Below are 17,651 nucleotides of genomic sequence, written 5' to 3' on the forward strand. Positions count from 1 at the left end.
CCCGTCTGTCTGTACAACAATGGCAACAACAATGGCAACAAAGCGAAATCCAACCACCCTGGCTGTGATCCTAAACATGCCACTTGGGCAAAGACCGCCCCTATCCGAAACACCAGAAGAAACATAGAAAGAAAAGTGTAAAAAAGGACTCGTCCCACAAGATGTCCTCACTCTATCCTGGTGTACAAGTTACCCAAATAACCGTAAACGCCGTTTTGAAAAATCAACACTCCCACATCCAAGTCGAAGGAGTGATTATGTAGGAATGTTCGTCATGTACCGTCAGATCAGATCTGATCTGACTTAGCTGGGGATCTTCCACTTGGGCTCACACTCGCCCTTTGCCGTGATCCAGTCGTTGATGCCCTGGACAAACCAGCCGCTGACGGCCTTGTCCTCGGGTTTGGCCTCCCTGTGAGGCTTGCCCTGCTTGAAGCTCTTTGCGATACAGCAGACGCCCTTCTGGTAACGCCACTGGAAGCACTTGCGGGCACCGTGGAAGTCTTTCTCGTTCCTGCGCTCCTCATACTTCTTTCTGATGAGGGCGGCGCGAAGTCCGTCGTTTTCGAGACCCATGAACTCCTCCTCATTGATGTCGAGTCCATCAGCCTCGCAGACCTTGGAGCAGAGCTCCTCAGACTGGTGAGCACGTCGTTGCACGGCCGTCTTCTCGGTTTCCTTCTTCTGCCGTCCCTTCTGTCGGTCCGTGGCCTTGGCCTGAGCATCGGGTTCGGGTCCGATGAAACAGGTGTCGTCAGACAAGTTGTCCCACTCGTCCCTCTTATCCTTGAGGTTGGGAGCAAAGAATGTTTCATACATCTCCCTGATCTGGATGGGGCCCTTTGTTACAAGTCAGCGCACGCACTCCATAATTCCTTGGTCAGAACATACCGTCTTCTCTCGTGTCTTCTCATACTGCCATACCGAGCTGACCTCCTCCGGGTCCATGTGATGCATGGTGATGAGGGGCTCACACCAATGGTTGTTTCCAAAGGGCAGAGTTACGGGCTTCTCTCCGTTAAACATGGGGTGAGCCTGTCTGACCTTCTTGCCAGTCTCGTTGACAGCGAGCGCCATGAGGTAGTCGCCACAGCATTCGTGGGTAGCCATCATGTCGTACTTGTGAGCAAGGTCCGGAATCTCTACCATCTTCCTAACCGTGTCGCCGTAAATGACATAGCCGCTGCCTCCGTGAGCAAAGGGTGTGCCCTTGAGCATGGCCACGCTTCCGACATATGGAGTCTCAGTCGCGTTCACCTTGTTGTTGAGGAACCAGATCAAGTTTGGCCAGAAGATGTAGCTGTCGGCTTCAGCAAACACGTACCACCTCTGGTGGGGGCGCATCTGCCAGGCGCGCTCGATCATATGGAGGAACTTGTACTTGTCGAGATCCCAGCCGCCCTTCATATCGGCTGTGCAGTACTTCTGAGGAATGGGACAGCTCTTCTGGGCCTTGTAGAGGTCAAACTCCTTGCGACCCTTTTGGACATCCTCCTTCACATTGTCGAGGACATCAATGATGTGGTGGCTTCCGATTTGTTGCTCCTGCACGGTTCTGTTAGTTACAAACTTATTAGTCGACTGCAAGGAATGGGCGGTCTCACCAAGTCAGAGAAAATCAACACGTCCTTGACACACTGCAGGCTCGTCAAAAGGTGAGCGGGGAGTTTCGAGAAAGCCTCAGTAGCGCCAGTCTTCATGACCAGAGTGATGCCGTTCAGGTTGGGGAATCCGGCGCAGATATCATTCGGGTTTGGTGGGTTGGAGGGGAACTCGATGGCCGCTGGTTCCGTGGGCTTGTCGCCAGGATTGGGAGTCTCCTGCTTGTCCTTGTTATCTTCGTTGCCCTTGCTATCGTTGTTCTCGTGGTTGTCATGGTTCTCCTTCTCCTTCTCCTTATCGTTCTCCTTGGCCGGGGTTGGAGCGGGGGGCTTGTGGCTCGTCGTCGCGGGCTTGGGGTCGGGGTGGACGATGAATTTGGGCGGTTGGACCGGTTGGACCTCGTCTTCATCTTCGCCGCCACCATCCTCGTTGTTCTCGTTGTCTTCCGGGTTGCCCTGGTTCGTCTCGAGCTTCTCGCCCTCCTGAATTGGGCCACCTACGCCCTGACCGTTGTTGTTATCGCCGCCCTCAGCCTGGGGCTTGTTGTCGCCGGTCGCATTCTCGCCGCCCTGCACCTGCTGGCCCTCGACCGGCTTGCCGTCGGTGTTTTGAGCCTCCTTGCCATCCTCGCCGATAGCCTGAGCTTCATGCGCACCGCCGGGTTGTTGGCCGGTAGATCCGTTCTCGACTCCGTTCGGCTTTCCGCCAACCACCTGTTCGGTCTCGGTTTCGTTGAGGTTTGCGATGAAGCCGTCTTCGACGTCGTAGACGGTGCCTTCGTTCTTGAGATATTTGGATACTTGGTTGTAGACGCCGGGTGAGTCGCTGCTCAGCTGATGGAGGGGCACCACGAGTAGCAGGGTTAGAGCAAAGAGGGTGAGGGAAATCATCCTCCAGCCTCGAGGCGTGCTCCATGAGGAGCCCAGTTTGAGGCCCATGATGGTAAAACTGCAGTCAAAAGACCAAGAACCAAAAATGAAGAATAGACAAGAATTACAAGAAAAGAAAAATAATACAAGATTGAGTGAGGGTGAGCGGACCAAGTGTTGGGGGAAGGGAAAGGAAAGGAAGGATTCTGCAGGGAGGGAAGCTGAGCGAGCGATACGAACGAATGTGAGGGCTGCCCAGATTCTTCAACCACGAGAGATGGAACTCAGCCAGCGCCAGGATCAGGATCACGTTTTGTGGACGATCTCTCCCAAGAAAAAGCCTCCTCCGTTCAAGGACGGGCGACGTGTCGATAGGTAAGATACCCACATCAGCTTGCCCCTACTTCCTTGCCCTTAACTCCTTGCGATCAGTACGTTAGTCAGTAATGTGCCCGACTTTTTTTCCAGCGCGGCGCCGCGCGACAGAGACTGTCCCTGGCTTGCAAGAGGCGTCCACAAAGAACGGACGAACCGATAGACAGAGTCTCCGCAGACGGCGTCAAGACGGAAGCTGAGTGGATACTCGCAGGGCTTACGACTCAGGGGTGGTGCCGCCGCAACAGATTGAGAGCCTTTGGCGGCCTTCGAAACCCTTGAACGGTCCCCGGCGGCGAGCAAACTCGGACCACCATCAAGATCCCTCGATACCACCAGCACCAGCACCAGCAAGCGCCCGCCCGCCTGCCCGCCGCATTCATTTACACTGTCATCCATTCCAGTTGCCGTCCCATCTTGTCCTGTTCAGGCCCTTGGCTGGCGATTCGATCTGATTCAAGCCATCGTCGTCGTCCAGAGCTTGTTCCTGGAACGCAGGTACGCGGAGCTTCTGCAACCAGGCCCGCGCCGGCTTGGAATTCAACCCTCTAGAAACGGCGCCGATGGCTGACCATGTATGCTGTGGCTGACAAGAAGCTTCCCGCATTCCCCAAAACGGCCAATTTAACATTGCTGCTTCTGCAGCATCCCATAGTCCTGTCTCCCCCTTTCCAGAACTGACTTGCCGTGTAAGCGGGCGCTCTTCAGAGCAAAGAAGAAAAAAAATCAAACCCCAATTCCAGGCTTCAATAGTCTGGGTCGACCTATTGTTTCGTTTGGAGCTGACGGCATCTCTAGCCGTCGATAGTTCCCTCTAGAGTCGAGCGCCAAAAAGCCAAGCATCAGCTCAAGTGGGGGCGGCCCGTGTCTTCTCCTTTCCAGCTGCTGGTGCTGATGGCGATTGGTGGGCTCCGGCCATGACAATCAGCCCTCTCGCAGAGATTCCCCATCCCGCGTAGCGAGCGAGGGAGACCGTCATCTCCTCGACTCGACGCGTGGAAACGCCATATCTTTGTCGCACCCCTGAGTCTTGCAGCATCCTCCTGCACCAGATTGTCTTGGCTGACGCTAGGGAGATGCTCGTGTCGAGCGAGCTAACCGCTGGCCAGGAGTTCAAGCTAATCATGATAAAACAAAGGTCGTGATATTCGTCAGCACTTTCCTGATCTGCCGTTGCAAAGGAATGCACGTTTCAGACGAGTCTGAAACTCAAAATCTCCCACAGCCGCTCATCAATCCGTCACGAACCCTTGTCTTGTCTTGTCTTGTCCATCCCACCCATCCATCGCAGGAGGATCCTTCCGCCTGGACCCGCCGAGTGAAGTCTGGGCATACGTAGCAAGCTGCCATCTGCCAAGAAGGATGCTTCTTTGACAGACACACTTGGTTTTCTGCTTCCACATCGAGTGTCAGCATCGTGCTCAACCGTCACCCCATCTTTGCAGAGACGACGAGACCTTGATGCCACATTTCGACCTAGTCGATCCGTGCCAGTGCCGATGTGCCAGTACGTGGCTGGCTTGTAATGTGACGATGACATGCCACGATCCATGAATACCGCACATGAGTTGTGTAGTGTACCATGGCCATTGATTGTGCCGCGACCGCGTACTCCCGTCGTCTATTTGTGATGGATGCCGATCCTCTGCAAGGGCAAGGTTTGACACTGATCAACGCTCTGATGAGACATTGCGCGCTGCACAAAGTATCCCTTGTTGGGCATACTTGTTACGACGCATCGACATGTTGCGCGTGGTAATACGACGTTGACGTTGAGGTTGGTGATGCCTGATGCCTGTCGATGCTGTGAGATTGTGCTGTCAGAGGTAAAGGTCGCATTTCTTGGGAATGCCATGTGACTCGTAGGAGATGCAGGCAATTGGCGATTGGCGAAATTTTCGTCAATGCATATCTATATCGCACTCCAGAACGTCCGTGGTTGATTGAATCATTTGTTGAGGTTCGGGGAGACGACAAGGTGGCCAGGGGAGGATCAGAAAAGTGAGTTAGCGGGCAGATTAAATTTGAACCCCACGCTCCTTCCTCGAAAACCCCCCTGCAAGGACAACTGGATCTTTCTGCATTAAGCGTTTATTGTTTTGGCTGTTGCTACTTGAGCTGCTCCTGCGTCCTCTCAACGCCAGTGGCTGATATGAAAGATACCCCAATGATAAGGAGCACCGGGTCGTCAGTCAAAAAAGGAGATAGATCCTTGGGCAAATAAGCAGACACATAGAAACGCAGGGTCCATGACGATGATGCAAGCAAGCCCATCAGCAACCATTGGGGAAGGAACGACAGAGTTCTGGAACCTCCAAAGGCTGCCTTCTCCAACGCCACGTGCGTGTGAACCCTCCTCCAAACCGCCATTCGCAGGCTGGGGAAGGTGCGGGTTGACAGGTACGTACTCTGCCATTTTTGCAGCCATATATCCGAGTTGTACTTCAAGAGTCGCTCTTAAACTTGGCCATCAACAATTCGTCCAAGACGGGAAGCGAAGCGCATCAAACCTCTCGCATGCTTCAGCTTAAGCCATCCAGTCATGTCTCTACCTATCCACCAACAGCATCATTTACATGTCCCGAGATAACCGCTGGCCGAGCCAAGCCTCCAAGTCTTTTCGACTCGATCCGCGGAACTTGTCTAACATGCGGCACAAGCTAAGGACGAGGTTTACTCAGCACGGCATTCGATCGTACCGCTTGCGCCATTCCCCCAAGTGGTCCCGAACCGAGTCTGCGTTCTCTGGTTCGTCCATGACTTCTCATTCAAGGGATCATAGACTAGAAACTCCCACAAAAAAACCCCGCCCCCGCCGCGCAAGGAGCAGCAGCGGCAGCAACCCGAGGCACCTCTCGGGGCTGCCGTTGCGCCGTGAACGGCTCGATGTTTGGCCCGAGCCTTGCGATCAGATTGATACCTGAGAATCGAGTCCAACGAGTTCGGTCGACAGGCGAGGAAGTCAATTACGTCCAAGACCTGAGGAGGACCAATCTAATATCTCGCTTCTTGACTCAACCGCCGGTGACAAGAGTGGGATATGTCGGAACTCCGGATAGTCTCGGTCCCCTTATCGCACCCACTTGATTCCGCGACCATGTCCAGATCGGGCTGCTGGATTCGGTCGCAATCGATGGCACAACCAATTGGACAGGGATATGCCGCCATCTTTCCCCCAGATCTCGGATTCCAAACGTAAGCTGTCCATGACTCTGGCAAGGATCGGGCTGCACCTTAAAGACGACGCCCGCCTTTCAATCTCAATCATATATGGTCCTCTTCGCCGAAGCCCGTGCTGTCCGTTTCATTGCTGGTACTCCGCCAAGTCGCCAGATCTTTGGTGGCATCGGATTTGATTCCCGAGACTGTTGCGGCTTTGTCTTCGTTGCTACACAAATTTTGTGGCTGCAACCTGCGACGACGGAACCAGCTGCTCAAACACAAGAAGCCGATAATCGGGAGCTACAGAATACTTACTTGCCAGCCAACTCGAATCGTCAGCCAACAACATTTTGGAGCGTCTAGCGGTTGTCCCGAAAACGGTGCATGTGCACAAGTTTTGACTTTTTGCTGCTAGCCGCCACCGTGAAACCCCCAAAATTCGAAAAACCACTTGCATCTGCGCCTCAGGAGCTCCAACGACATGGCAGGCTTGCCACAATCCGGCCATGGGCCAGTACAGACGAGTGCGGTGGTTGTACTCGGAGCATCTCAATGCCCTGCGATACCGCCTCCATCACCTCCAACGCCCTCTGCTTCGCCGCCAGGCAACACTTTCTGCGAACCCATTGATCCATTGAGCCTGGACCGAGAACTTCGGGGAGAATGCCAGCTCAGGAACCAACGGTTACTGGATGGGATCCACGTGCTAAACACAGAAGCCTTGGCATTGAGGAGTCTCACACGGCTCTACGAGACAGACTCTGTTGCTCGTGATGGATTCAACCAGTCAGTGGAGGCCATAACCCGGCTGCAAGAAACAACAGGGAAGCTTGTCATTATCGGTGTCGGCAAGTCAGGACATATAGGCCAGAAACTGGTCGCGACCTTCAAAAGTCTTGCCATACAAGCTGTCTTTCTTCACCCCACGGAAGCCCTGCACGGAGATCTGGGCATCATCGGACCTGATGACACCCTCATGTTCATCACATACTCAGGCAAGACGCAAGAGCTCCTTCTCATGCTGCCTCACCTAGACGAATCTCTTCCAGTTATCCTTCTCACGTCTCATACTTCCCACGAGACATGCGAATTCATCAAGCATCGCCCCGACACGATCCTCCTTCCGGCTCCGATCCCTGAGCCGGAGAAGACTTCGTTCGGTGTCTCGGCACCGACCACGTCGACGACCGTTGCGCTCGCGCTCGGTGATGCGCTTGCGGTAGCAGCTTCTAAGGAAATGCATGCAAGTGTGGCATCCGTGTTTGCGAGGAACCATCCAGGGGGTGCCATCGGTGCTGCCGCTCGACAACCTCGAACTATCAAGGACATCTCTATCAGCTGGTGCGATATACCGGTAGCACCTGAACTGGGTGACGAAAGCCCCGGAGTTGACCTACTCCGTGCTGGTTTCGACTCTCCGACCGGATGGGTGAGGGTTCAGGATCAGATTGCCTCGCCCAGTACAATACGAGGCATCGACAAGCATGATCTGAGCAAGAGTCTCGGGGAACTCCCTGACGCTCTGGTGTCCAAGATATCAATGCTCTCACTTTACTCGGACACGACTATCCGGCAGGCGCAAGATATCTTGAACAATATGCAGTCGTCACCCCTCGATGAGGATGTTGCGTGTGGACCAGAGGCGATTGTTGCAGTAATGGAAAATGGTGAGATTTCTGGCGTCCTGGAGGTCGGCACAGTGTTGAATCACAAGTGCTGACGGGTCTTTCGTTGGGAACATTATCCGCAAGGAAGGCGTCTCGGTTCTGGCCAGGGTGGCCTGGATCATGTCTGGCAGGACCAGGCACGGGAATGATGGCATTGCATTGGCGGTTATGACCAGGGGATAACGGCTAGCTACTCGATCAGTGGCATATTGATGCATTTTGGCGTTTATAGACTGGAACAGAGCACTGAACTCACAGGCACAGAGTTGCCCATGTTGGAGCATTCATGAATGTTATGTTTGCCAACTATACCGTGTACCATGTGACTTCCGTTGAAACTCTCAGTGTGTTGCGTTTCTCGACGTTTAGTTGGCAAAACTTCCACAAGAGACTTGAGCAAGCCCAGCCATGCCTTGGATTTGTTTGAGTGAGTCGAGGTAGGGTTGTCAATGTTGTTCCTCCATCCATATGAGAGGGGGTGGGGGGACTCGGGATCAGCAATGCAAGGTCATGCAAGCCTCTCGAGATGCTATAAGGACTATATCCACTTGTTTGGGGTAGTCCCTTTGGGTTGTAATGCGCGGACACTCCCTGTGTCGTTGATAGTCTGCCATACTTGCAGAAGACTTGTCCAACAAGTGGTGGTACAAGCACGAACCTCGACCGGTCAAGCACGGGACGTTTTTGGCCGAGACTTCGGGAAACATAGGTGCTATTATGAACATGGCAGGTGGCATCGCCATGTCTCGGAAGGGCGCCTATCATTCGTATTGGTCACTTTCCGTGGTCACGCACTGTAACTTGTTGATGTATCAACTCGATCATGGCATGGGTGCTGGCCAACCCCCAAGCACAATCGCACGAGCCATCATTAGTCAAGGATATGCCGGCAGTTGGTGGGTTTTTATGTGTGTGGCCATCTCGGAGTGTCATCTGTAGATGCAGGCTCAGGCAGTGGTGTTCAAGCAGATATGTAGCCACACCAGGGCCGTATGATAGTAGCCGTCGCTGATCTTGTGTTGGGTTAGCCACAACCCAGCCATTCAGCTTGCCCCAGGTTAACCCTGTGCCCAATGACGGGATTTGCGTATGCGGCCTCTTTTTCTTCTTGTGATAACCTCCCTGGTTAAAGTAGCAGCGGCAAGAAGTATAGGCCATGGTCCATGGGGTAGGGGGACACTCTGTAATCGGTATAGCTAAGAGACACAGATCTTGGGTTGCAAGTATAGGGAGCAAATAAGAAGTCTTAATATGTTGATGGCAAGTTAAGGCAGGGCACTTGAGGACTTGGCTAAGACGCAGCATATTAACTTCGCCCTCTTGATACCACCAAGTCCAGAGGAACGGGCGGACGCTCCCGGTCTTGGCCTGTATCCAGATTCATCATGTGCAGGGATTATGATGTTATCCCGCCCTGTGACGGCTCTGTTGCACAACAAGCCGCGTCATTACAGCCGCCGAAGGCGCATGTTTAAACAGCTTGGTTGCGACACAGCACGCACCATATCGATAATGCTACCCGACACTGACCTCGCACGCTGATGAGACCCTAGGGGAACACTTGTAGATCCACCAGAGAAAGTCGAGTCGAGGTGATATTGGACTGGGCGCGGATAACAGTTACCCTAGGCCAATGCCGAGGCACGCCAAGGTTCTCTGCAGCCAGGATAAGTTGGATGCGAATCGACCAATGGCGATAGTGCGTCGAAAACCAGCAGGAATAGGCTGGAATTGTGTTAGAAATTAAAGATGGGGAACGAGGCAGTGCTGCCACCCCTTGTCTCAGCACGGTTCGGCGGTGACCCGTGTCAGATACATCTGGGTCGTCACGAAGGAAGCCCTGCCTCGTTGGACGGTGTTGATCAAGCTTGATTCAACAAAAGTTCTGACTGGCAATTAGCCTATACCTTATCCTGATTAAAAGGTTCCATTGCGAGGAGCCTGAGGTACATGGCCATGTCTCACACCTCGTGTTGAGCTGCATGGAAGGCGGGAGAGTATCGGACGCAGTGGTTCCCTCATCTGCACAAGACTGCTTTGGGAATCACGGAGAAATTATGCTGAGCCTCAAGCTCGAGCTGGGGTTGTCATGATCTGCCAGGGCCCCTCTCGTCCTGACCGCGGCTGTTGTATCTATCACCCGAGATTGTGCTACAACAAACATGGAAGCGATCCATGTGGTCGCGTGACCTGATGCCCGGCTCAGAGGGATCAGCACGGGCTAGGAGGCTAGGCAGAAGGGCGTTTGAACAGGGGTATCAAGCCTGAAGTCAGGGATGATACAGCCAGAAAGGCTTGTTTGGTTGTCGAGCATGGGCCAGCTGAGGACGCACACGAGTTGAAGCTTGTTCTGCCGGCCGCCAACATCGTTACTTGTCACATCGAGGACGAGTTATAGTACCGACTACAGGCCGCTTTATCCGTCGCGCCCCGTTCGAATGACTGCAGTGCAGATAGAGCCCAGTCCCAGCCCAGCCCAGTTCAGTCCCGGTTGTAAAGGCCGATCTCGCAGAGGTGTGTGCGTGACCCATTACCAGATTTGGAACGCGTATTCTCGCAACTTAGAGCCAAGCCCACGGCTCGTGGTTGACGGCACGGCATGTCGGTGCCTGCAGAGCCTATCCGTGTCTGTGCAGCGGATATTTTACCAAGACTGTGTACTCGGTGGGCCTGTATCAACTTCCTTCGGTCTTCGGCCCCTGGAGGAGAGGGTCTCGACGGTGGCGAGCTGCCCGGAGCCCAGAAGAGGGCTGAGGAAGGGGGCGATCCCAGGGTTCTGGAGCGCCGTGACGGGCCGCAACGTGATGAGACCAGCAAGTTTTGCAGCGAGATGATGGGCGTGTTGTGGATCTGGGTACATGACGGGGATGCCCTCAAGACAGGCATCTGAACCGGCAGGGCTTAACGAGCATGAGGGGCAGGCCTGACAAAATGCAGTTTTCCAGACCGAGATCCCAATTTGGCATATCCGCATCGAGATTTACGTACAGATAGTTGGCCACCGCAATGGGTCGACCAATCGTCTGTGACGAGTCGTTTCGACGACATGTACCATAGTCAGGTCCAGACACTGAAAGGAGAAAAGCTTGCAAATTCGTATTTTCCGTCCCCATCTCGAGGGGGTCCCTAGGACCCTTTGAACTTGGGAAAAAAGACCCTTTGCGCGTGTAGTTGAAAGTTAGTTGCCGGTCCGACGGTTTGCGGTTCAAGTTGGTATGGTCAAGTGGATTCTGGGGCCAGTTGGAGCCGCAAACGATGGGGCACGAGATAATCTAGTCTCTCGGGTGCGCTCCGTATTTGCTTATCGGCTAACCGTTGTCGTTGCCCACATACCGTTGGCTGTTTTGGTGGTTAAACTTGAAGCCATCTGGACCGATCCATGCAGCGACGCGTCTTCGCTCTCATCTCGAGACGAACAAGTGTCATCTCAGACTCCGCCCTGGGGCTCCGCAGCGGGGAGCAACGCAGCAGTAAGAGTTTTTGACATAGGGCGTCTCTGCGAGGCATGGGCCATGGTTCCTGGCGTTGGTTGCTGTGATTCAAAAGTTTGTGGATGGGACGGAGAGTGGATTCGTTGGGCTCACTCTCTTGTTTAACCTGGACTCCACTGGAGCGGCTCCAAAGAGCCAAGTTGCGCTGGCTGCAAGGCCCAAGAGGAATTTCTGGAGCGCCTCCAACCGACAAACTAGAGAAAACCTCTTCGGGCCCCTGTCACCCCCAGCTGCTCACAGGCTGGGCATTGAGCGGGACCCTGCCAAGCTTTCCTGTCTTGGGTGCTCGGTGACCCAGAGCCAGTCAATCCAGCACATGGCCCATGCAGCCACGGGGAGTGGAGGACCTGACACGCTAAAATTCCCCGGTATAAGCAAGATGACGGAGAGCGAGATGCAGAGCCAGGTCGACGGCTGAGGACCAAGAATCGATCGATGTCTTCATGCTGGGGTGATGAGCAGAGAACAGCTCATAATCCGGGATTAAAGGCACTCGGTGGGACTCTGAATCTGTACGATGATGGCAAAGACTCGGTTGATCCGGAGCAAGTAGCCGGAGGGAGCGCTGCCCAGACTCCCCAAGTAAACCCCAGCCCATGAAGCCATGGAGACATGGGTCCATATACCCGTCATCCGTGGGACCCATCTGAATTCTCTCGTCTAGGATCTCGGGGATGTTGCGGACTGGGGCCGGGCCAACTTTTGTCGAGCCGAAGCAAAGGAACGAGGAGGGGACGACGATGGAGGCTGAAAATTTCAAACCGATGACTGTGAATAGTCAAGCTTGAGAGTAGCGCCGGGACTCGCAAGTGATCTTCATAGGTCAAGTTGCCATGTGTGCCCAGCTCTCTGACCCATGGTTGGCTGGTGGATGCTGGCTGCTGACAAGGGTTTGGAGATGGCTTCAATTCCTCCCTTCGATTGGGTTCTCCCACGATGGCTGGTCGTTGGTCTGCAACGGAGCCGTTTTGAGTGTACCGACTGCCGGTGATTTGAGCTCGTCACGGCATGTTTATTGCCAATGACAACGGATCCGACCCAGGGCGGGTTACATACTTGGTTGTAGACGTGACACTCTCTGATGACTCGGGAGGTTCGGAGATGCTCGTCATACCGAAGACTGACTTGCGTCTACTGAGGCCGTCACCGGCTTTCGAGGGGGGCAGTGAGTCGTATGTAGGGTCTGGGCCATTCCTTGCAGGACGTCTTGCTGCTCATCTCTAGCTCTCTTCGCCTGGGCCGGGGTGTTTTCCATGAGCTGAGCTGCAGAGCGTAAACCGTTGGTGCTAGTTGCTTCGAAAACCTTCTGTGTGCGTACCATGTACTGTAGGCGTGTGTGTTTGGCTTGCTGAAGCTCAGGCACCAGGTCCTTTCTGTCTCGGTTCGAAAAGCAACCAGCCACAGGGTTGCAGTTGATAAGAGTCAACTTCAACGACCGAATTGGCGACGTGACAGCGATGATGCATGCTCTGCTGTTGTGCTGTGCAGCCGAGGTGCTTGGCCGTGTACTGATGGGTCTGGCATACCACGCCAGGGGGCCTGCCTGTGTTACACAGCATTGGATGCAGCGGATGGATGCGAGTGTCTGTGACAGAGACCCAGACCCGGCGGCGTGGATCCCTTGATGAACTTTTGGATGCTGCGACACTGCAGCGCAGTATGGCACGAGTGAGGAAGGAATCACGACATTGCTCTTTCCATTCGGCTCGGAACTTCAGGCTGAGCTGTGTATGGATGATGAATGACAGCATCCACACATCACTCGGCCGGGCATCGGCACTTGACCCCTCATCGTATCGAAACAAGCTCACACCCTCCGACTCGCCTTCCCGTATCGGTGTGTGTACTGGGCTTGCGCTTGCCAGTGTTGTAAGCCAGCTATGAGGTGCAATCGTGGAAGGGGCGTTTTCTGCGCACGGTAGTTGGCTCGGTTGGCTTGTTTGGAGGGAAGCCATGCCATGTCACTCCTTCCCCTTTATCAACCATTTCCCAAGTACCTACCTACACCGCAGTATCAACCACTAGAAGTCCCAATGGCGAAACTTAACCTTGACATCGTCGTTCGACTCATCCCCCTCCCACGAGATAGCCGTGCTGAGGACCACCACGAGGGAGCTTTGACGCCGGGCATTATCTGGACCCAGCAGAGTGTAGAGCGTCATCTAGCGCTGGGCCCGGTGCCAGGCTAGCCTGCTCCAGTTACCCAGCAGGTGCAGGCGGTCGAGTGAGTTCCCTTCTTCCAGCGGATTGCTAACCCGCCTTGAGAGAGTTGCATTTACAGTTTCACCACCAGCGCAAGTTGCAGCTCAGCCAGTTGGTTGAGCTCAGCGCAGTCGAGAGCAGATGCTTGCTATCTGCTAGCAAGCAAGCCTTATCCTAGCCCTTGTGCACACCTCATACCTCCTTCCGATGCAGGCGGTTGCACTTGTGCCGAGGCTCAACGCAATTGAACGATCCAGACGTCGACATGCTGTGCACGCCGCAGGCATGCACCGACCGTACAGCGGGATCCTCGACGATCTCTCCAAGTCTCCAATTGTCCAATGTTACGCGAGAAAGACCACATAAGACCAATTCTCTTCAAGGGACCCTTGACACTCTCGCCCCTCACTCTCTCCAGAGCCCACCCGCCCCATCCGCCCAGGCCCAGGCGTGCCAGGCTAGGCTAACCGGGGTGGCGGAAGCAAGCTCGTGCTTTTGTGCTTTTAGCGGATGCACATAGTGCAGCAGTGCATCATGGCCACCATGTTTCTTTCTTGGTGTGGGTGCAGCCGATGCATGCCCAGCGCGAGCTGGTGAGTGGTCGAACTGGACGAGACAGGAATAGAGGCGGATAGTGTATGACTGAATGGCTGGGCCTTGGTTCGGATATAACTTGAAAAGCTTCCCTTTCCACGCGGCCTCTTTTTATTTTTCCTTTTTGTCTCGAGCTTGTTTGGTTCAAGCCCTCTTGTCGACATCGTCACGACAACCAGCCTCACGCAGCATCTCGTCAAAGATTGAAGCCAGAGAGATTGACTCTTGTTTCTGGAACCAGGAGGAGTGTCAATCATCAATCTAGAAGACACGCCCACCTACACTCAGACACTCACACACTCTCACTCCGTCACACACCGTTTGTCTCGTTGACGCTGCTTTGGCTTGCTTGGAATTTCGAGGGTTCATTCCGTCTCGACCTCTTTTGCCTGCCCGCATCTCATCTCATCGCATCACGCGCATTGCATCGCCGTTGGCGTCGCGACTATCTGATAAGCCAAGATTCTGCCTGAAACGGTGAAATCTCCCGAGACAATACCACAGCATCAAATCTGTGTCTGGCGCCCCATCTGGTGTGGTGAATCTTGACCGTCTCTGCGCTGCCTCTTATCTTTCCCCGGACTTGCTTCTTTGTCTGGAGCATCCATCTATCGATCGGTATCTCCATATCAGCAACCAGCCATCCTTGTCAGAGGAGAGGATTAAGTTCCTACCTACATACATATCCATTATCTATCCCCAGACGGATCAAGCAGTTGTTGATAAGAGACGCCATCTGTGTGCAGCTCCCCAAGCCAGCCAAGACAAGCCAAGACAACGCCCGCACGCAGGGGTCTCTTGTGTTTTTGACCAATTCAAGCCGGCTTCAACTGGCTCTCTCCACAAGCACAGACTCCCTCTCCCCCGGTCCTGCTGAGGCGGCCTCTTTACGACACCTAAAAGGTTGCTTTTGGGACCTGCCCGGCGCCCCATCGGCCGTCCTACCGGCTATCCCATCCAATCCAGCCGCCATCGTCAGGATCAGGCCTTAATCTCTAAATCTCGAGGTGGGCTGTGTCTCAACCCGAGCAGGGGAAAGCAATCGGGTACGTACGTCATTCCCCGTCTCTTCCAGTCCCAGTTCCCTCCAGTTTCGCATGGGCCTCAGTTGAACTCGGACGCCTTCGTTCCTTTCATCCCCTGCCTGGTCTCTCATTTTTTCCTCGCCAACCAGCCAATTGTCAACCCAATCCGCTTTCTATTTGCGCTCCTGTTTTCACCTTAGAAACAAGAGCCCATTTTACCGATCTTGTCTTGCTTTTCATCCACCGTCCATTCCGCTCACGACTCGTTTATCATATAGAGTATAAGAAGCAACCTCGCGCCGCCCCGTACTCGCAGTTTGGCCCGGTCTTGAGCAGCAGACCTTCCGCTCGCTCCTCCCGCTGATCCCGACTCGATTCTCCCTCTGCGAGCTCCTCTCCGACCTCCCCAGCGCGTCGCATCCTTCTGCGATTGGATTGGGGGGTAACGATTGCGAGTAGCTTGAGGGAGACGATTTTGATCGTCCATTCCTTTATCCGAATACACCGACCCCAATTGGCCCCAACGCCTCTTGGCTTATACTGGTCCAAACATGAAGTTTGGCCAGCATCTTGAGCGGGAATCCGTTCCCGAATGGAGTCTTCGTACGTCCCCGATGTCGGCCCTGCTGTGCTTCGTTCTAACATGGATTTCTCCCACCCAGACAACCTCGATTACAACTCGCTCAAGCATGAGATCAAAGTACATACGACTCGCGACCAGGCCACCGCCATGGCCATCCCCGGCCACAAGGACGAGGCCCTGACGCGATTCGAGGATGGATTGTACATGGAGCTTGGTCGGCAGCATGAGCGCCTGCATCTTTTCGTCTGCAGCAAGGCCGACGAGATCTCCCGGCGATTAGGTATGCCCAATCGCCACTTTGTGCCATTGAGACATGGCACGCGATCACATGCCCCAAGCTGACAGCCAACACCAGAACACCTTGCCAAGAGCATCAACCGATGGGCCTCCAAGCCCCAAGACCAAATGACGGAGGATTCGGCCATTAAGCACCAGAGGAGATTTGCCAAGTACGAGCGGGAGCTGCTTCGTTGCGGAGGCGACATCCAGGCCCTGGAGCGTTTCGTCAAGGCCCAGACTGTCGCGTTCCGCAAAATAACCAAGAAGTACAAGGTATGGCATCATCGACTGCGCCCCATGCTTCGTTTCGCGTGTACTGACTTGGCTGAAGAAATGGACCGGCTCTACGACCCTCGGCACCCGCCTGTACGAGAACATCCTCTCGGATCCCAAGAGTTTTACTCGCCGCGACTTTTCTCCCCTCCAACAACGCTATGACGAAATTACGTGCAGTCTTCACGCCGCCGCCCCCGTCCTGAGCGAGCCCAGCTCCCCTGAATCCTTGGCCCAATCCTATCGCCGCAACTCGCTGGCCGCCTCTTACAACTCCAACGCCCATCCTTCAGAACGCCCGTCTAGCCGGCCTCGCCCCGAATTTGATGTCTTGCCGCCTCCCCAAATACCAGAGCGGGTCAAGTACTGGAACGAATATGACGATGGCAGCGAATGCGCCGGCGATGATGATGGATATGCAATTTATATTAACCCAGACGACGATACAAGCTTTCCGGGATTCGACTATTTACACAATATTTTCAAGGGCTCCCTCGAAAAGGCCAAGGGTTGGTTCAAATCAAACCGGCATGGAGAGCGACAGTCCCTCCTTGGTGCCAACCACTCGCCGAACCAGTACTCCAGTACCGCCTTCAACAGCGAATCCGACGAGGAAGGGGGATACGCCAGCTCGGACGGGTTCCCTACGACTGGTTATGCTACCCACTACGCCCTCCCTAGCCTCGGTCAACAGGAGGCGAGCAGATATCGCGAAAAGACCTTGTTCTGGGGCACCGTCTGCTCCTTCGCCGTATCCTATCTCCTACTCCTCATCGCCGGCACCCTTATCTCTACGGGCCGACATAGGCTTCGTGTCGAGGTTGATGCTGGTGTCACTGTCGGTGTGGTTGCCAGTTTGTTCTCTGCGTGCAGTGCTCTGGGTATGACACTGTATCGACGTGACCCGCTGTCACTCCCTTATCAGCTGTTGGTCTGGGTCGCCTTTATCTCGGCCTGTCTCCTCAACGGCATCCTGCTGATTCTTGTCGTGGGAAACGCCCCCTGACGTCGTGCTGACGTTGCGGCATAACCTTATTTCTCTTTTCTCGTCCGTTGTTGATACCAGTGCCAGAAGACTGCACCATGATTTATATACTTATGTGGACTCATTGAGTTGGTGTTTGGCGTTGAGCGCATGCCACGTGGAAAGCGTGGTTGTTGTTGATCCGTTCGAGTTCTGAACGGATAGTGCAAAAGAAGCATACATGCGTTGTTGATGATACGAGCGTTGTTTTGACCGATGCATCGCTTTTGTTTTGTGTTGCACCAGATTTGATGGCGGAGAATAGATTGTGATGAAACCTCGCGGTGGTTGAGCGGCTAGCGGAACGATGATGATGAGCCTCAGGGCGTAGCTTTAGTTGAGTTGTTGAATATCAGCGATTTGCGTGCCCATTCTCTTGGTAACTCGTGCAACAGTGAACCGCGCAAGCATAAAGGTAGAGAGCGAAAGACGGTGATGTGGGTCCGTTCAGCTATTATCAAGTTAGTATATGGATTGATGTCGATGTAGTTCATTTTGAGGCTGT

General features: G+C 54.2%; 3 protein-coding genes across 3 annotated transcripts; 2 read left to right on the plus strand and 1 right to left on the minus strand.

Annotated features, from left to right (window-relative positions):
* Positions 1-303: 303 nt before the first annotated feature.
* On the minus strand, positions 304-2,540 carry LRP88_02928 (uncharacterized protein; the record flags this gene model as incomplete). The annotated part of the gene is made up of 3 exons (XM_083239563.1): positions 304-840; positions 892-1,545; positions 1,605-2,540. The coding sequence occupies 3 exons, from the start codon at positions 2,538-2,540 to the stop codon at positions 304-306; spliced, it is 2,127 nt and encodes a 708-aa protein (XP_083104693.1).
* Positions 2,541-6,489: 3,949 nt separating this feature from the next.
* Positions 6,490-7,728, plus strand: LRP88_02929 (uncharacterized protein; the record flags this gene model as incomplete). Its single annotated transcript, XM_083239564.1, has 1 exon — positions 6,490-7,728. One exon carries the CDS (start codon positions 6,490-6,492, stop codon positions 7,726-7,728), a length of 1,239 nt encoding a protein of 412 aa, XP_083104694.1.
* A 7,810-nt stretch (positions 7,729-15,538) lies between these two features.
* Positions 15,539-17,128, plus strand: LRP88_02930 (SPX domain-containing protein; the record flags this gene model as incomplete). The annotated part of the gene is made up of 4 exons (XM_083239565.1): positions 15,539-15,590; positions 15,650-15,850; positions 15,926-16,122; positions 16,181-17,128. The coding sequence occupies 4 exons, from the start codon at positions 15,539-15,541 to the stop codon at positions 17,126-17,128; spliced, it is 1,398 nt and encodes a 465-aa protein (XP_083104695.1).
* Positions 17,129-17,651: the final 523 nt, after the last annotated feature.

Source organism: Fusarium phalaenopsidis (assembly GCF_050370095.1).
Source record: "Fusarium phalaenopsidis strain FUZ10S chromosome Unknown contig_32286, whole genome shotgun sequence".
Taxonomy (NCBI): domain Eukaryota; kingdom Fungi; phylum Ascomycota; class Sordariomycetes; order Hypocreales; family Nectriaceae; genus Fusarium; species Fusarium phalaenopsidis.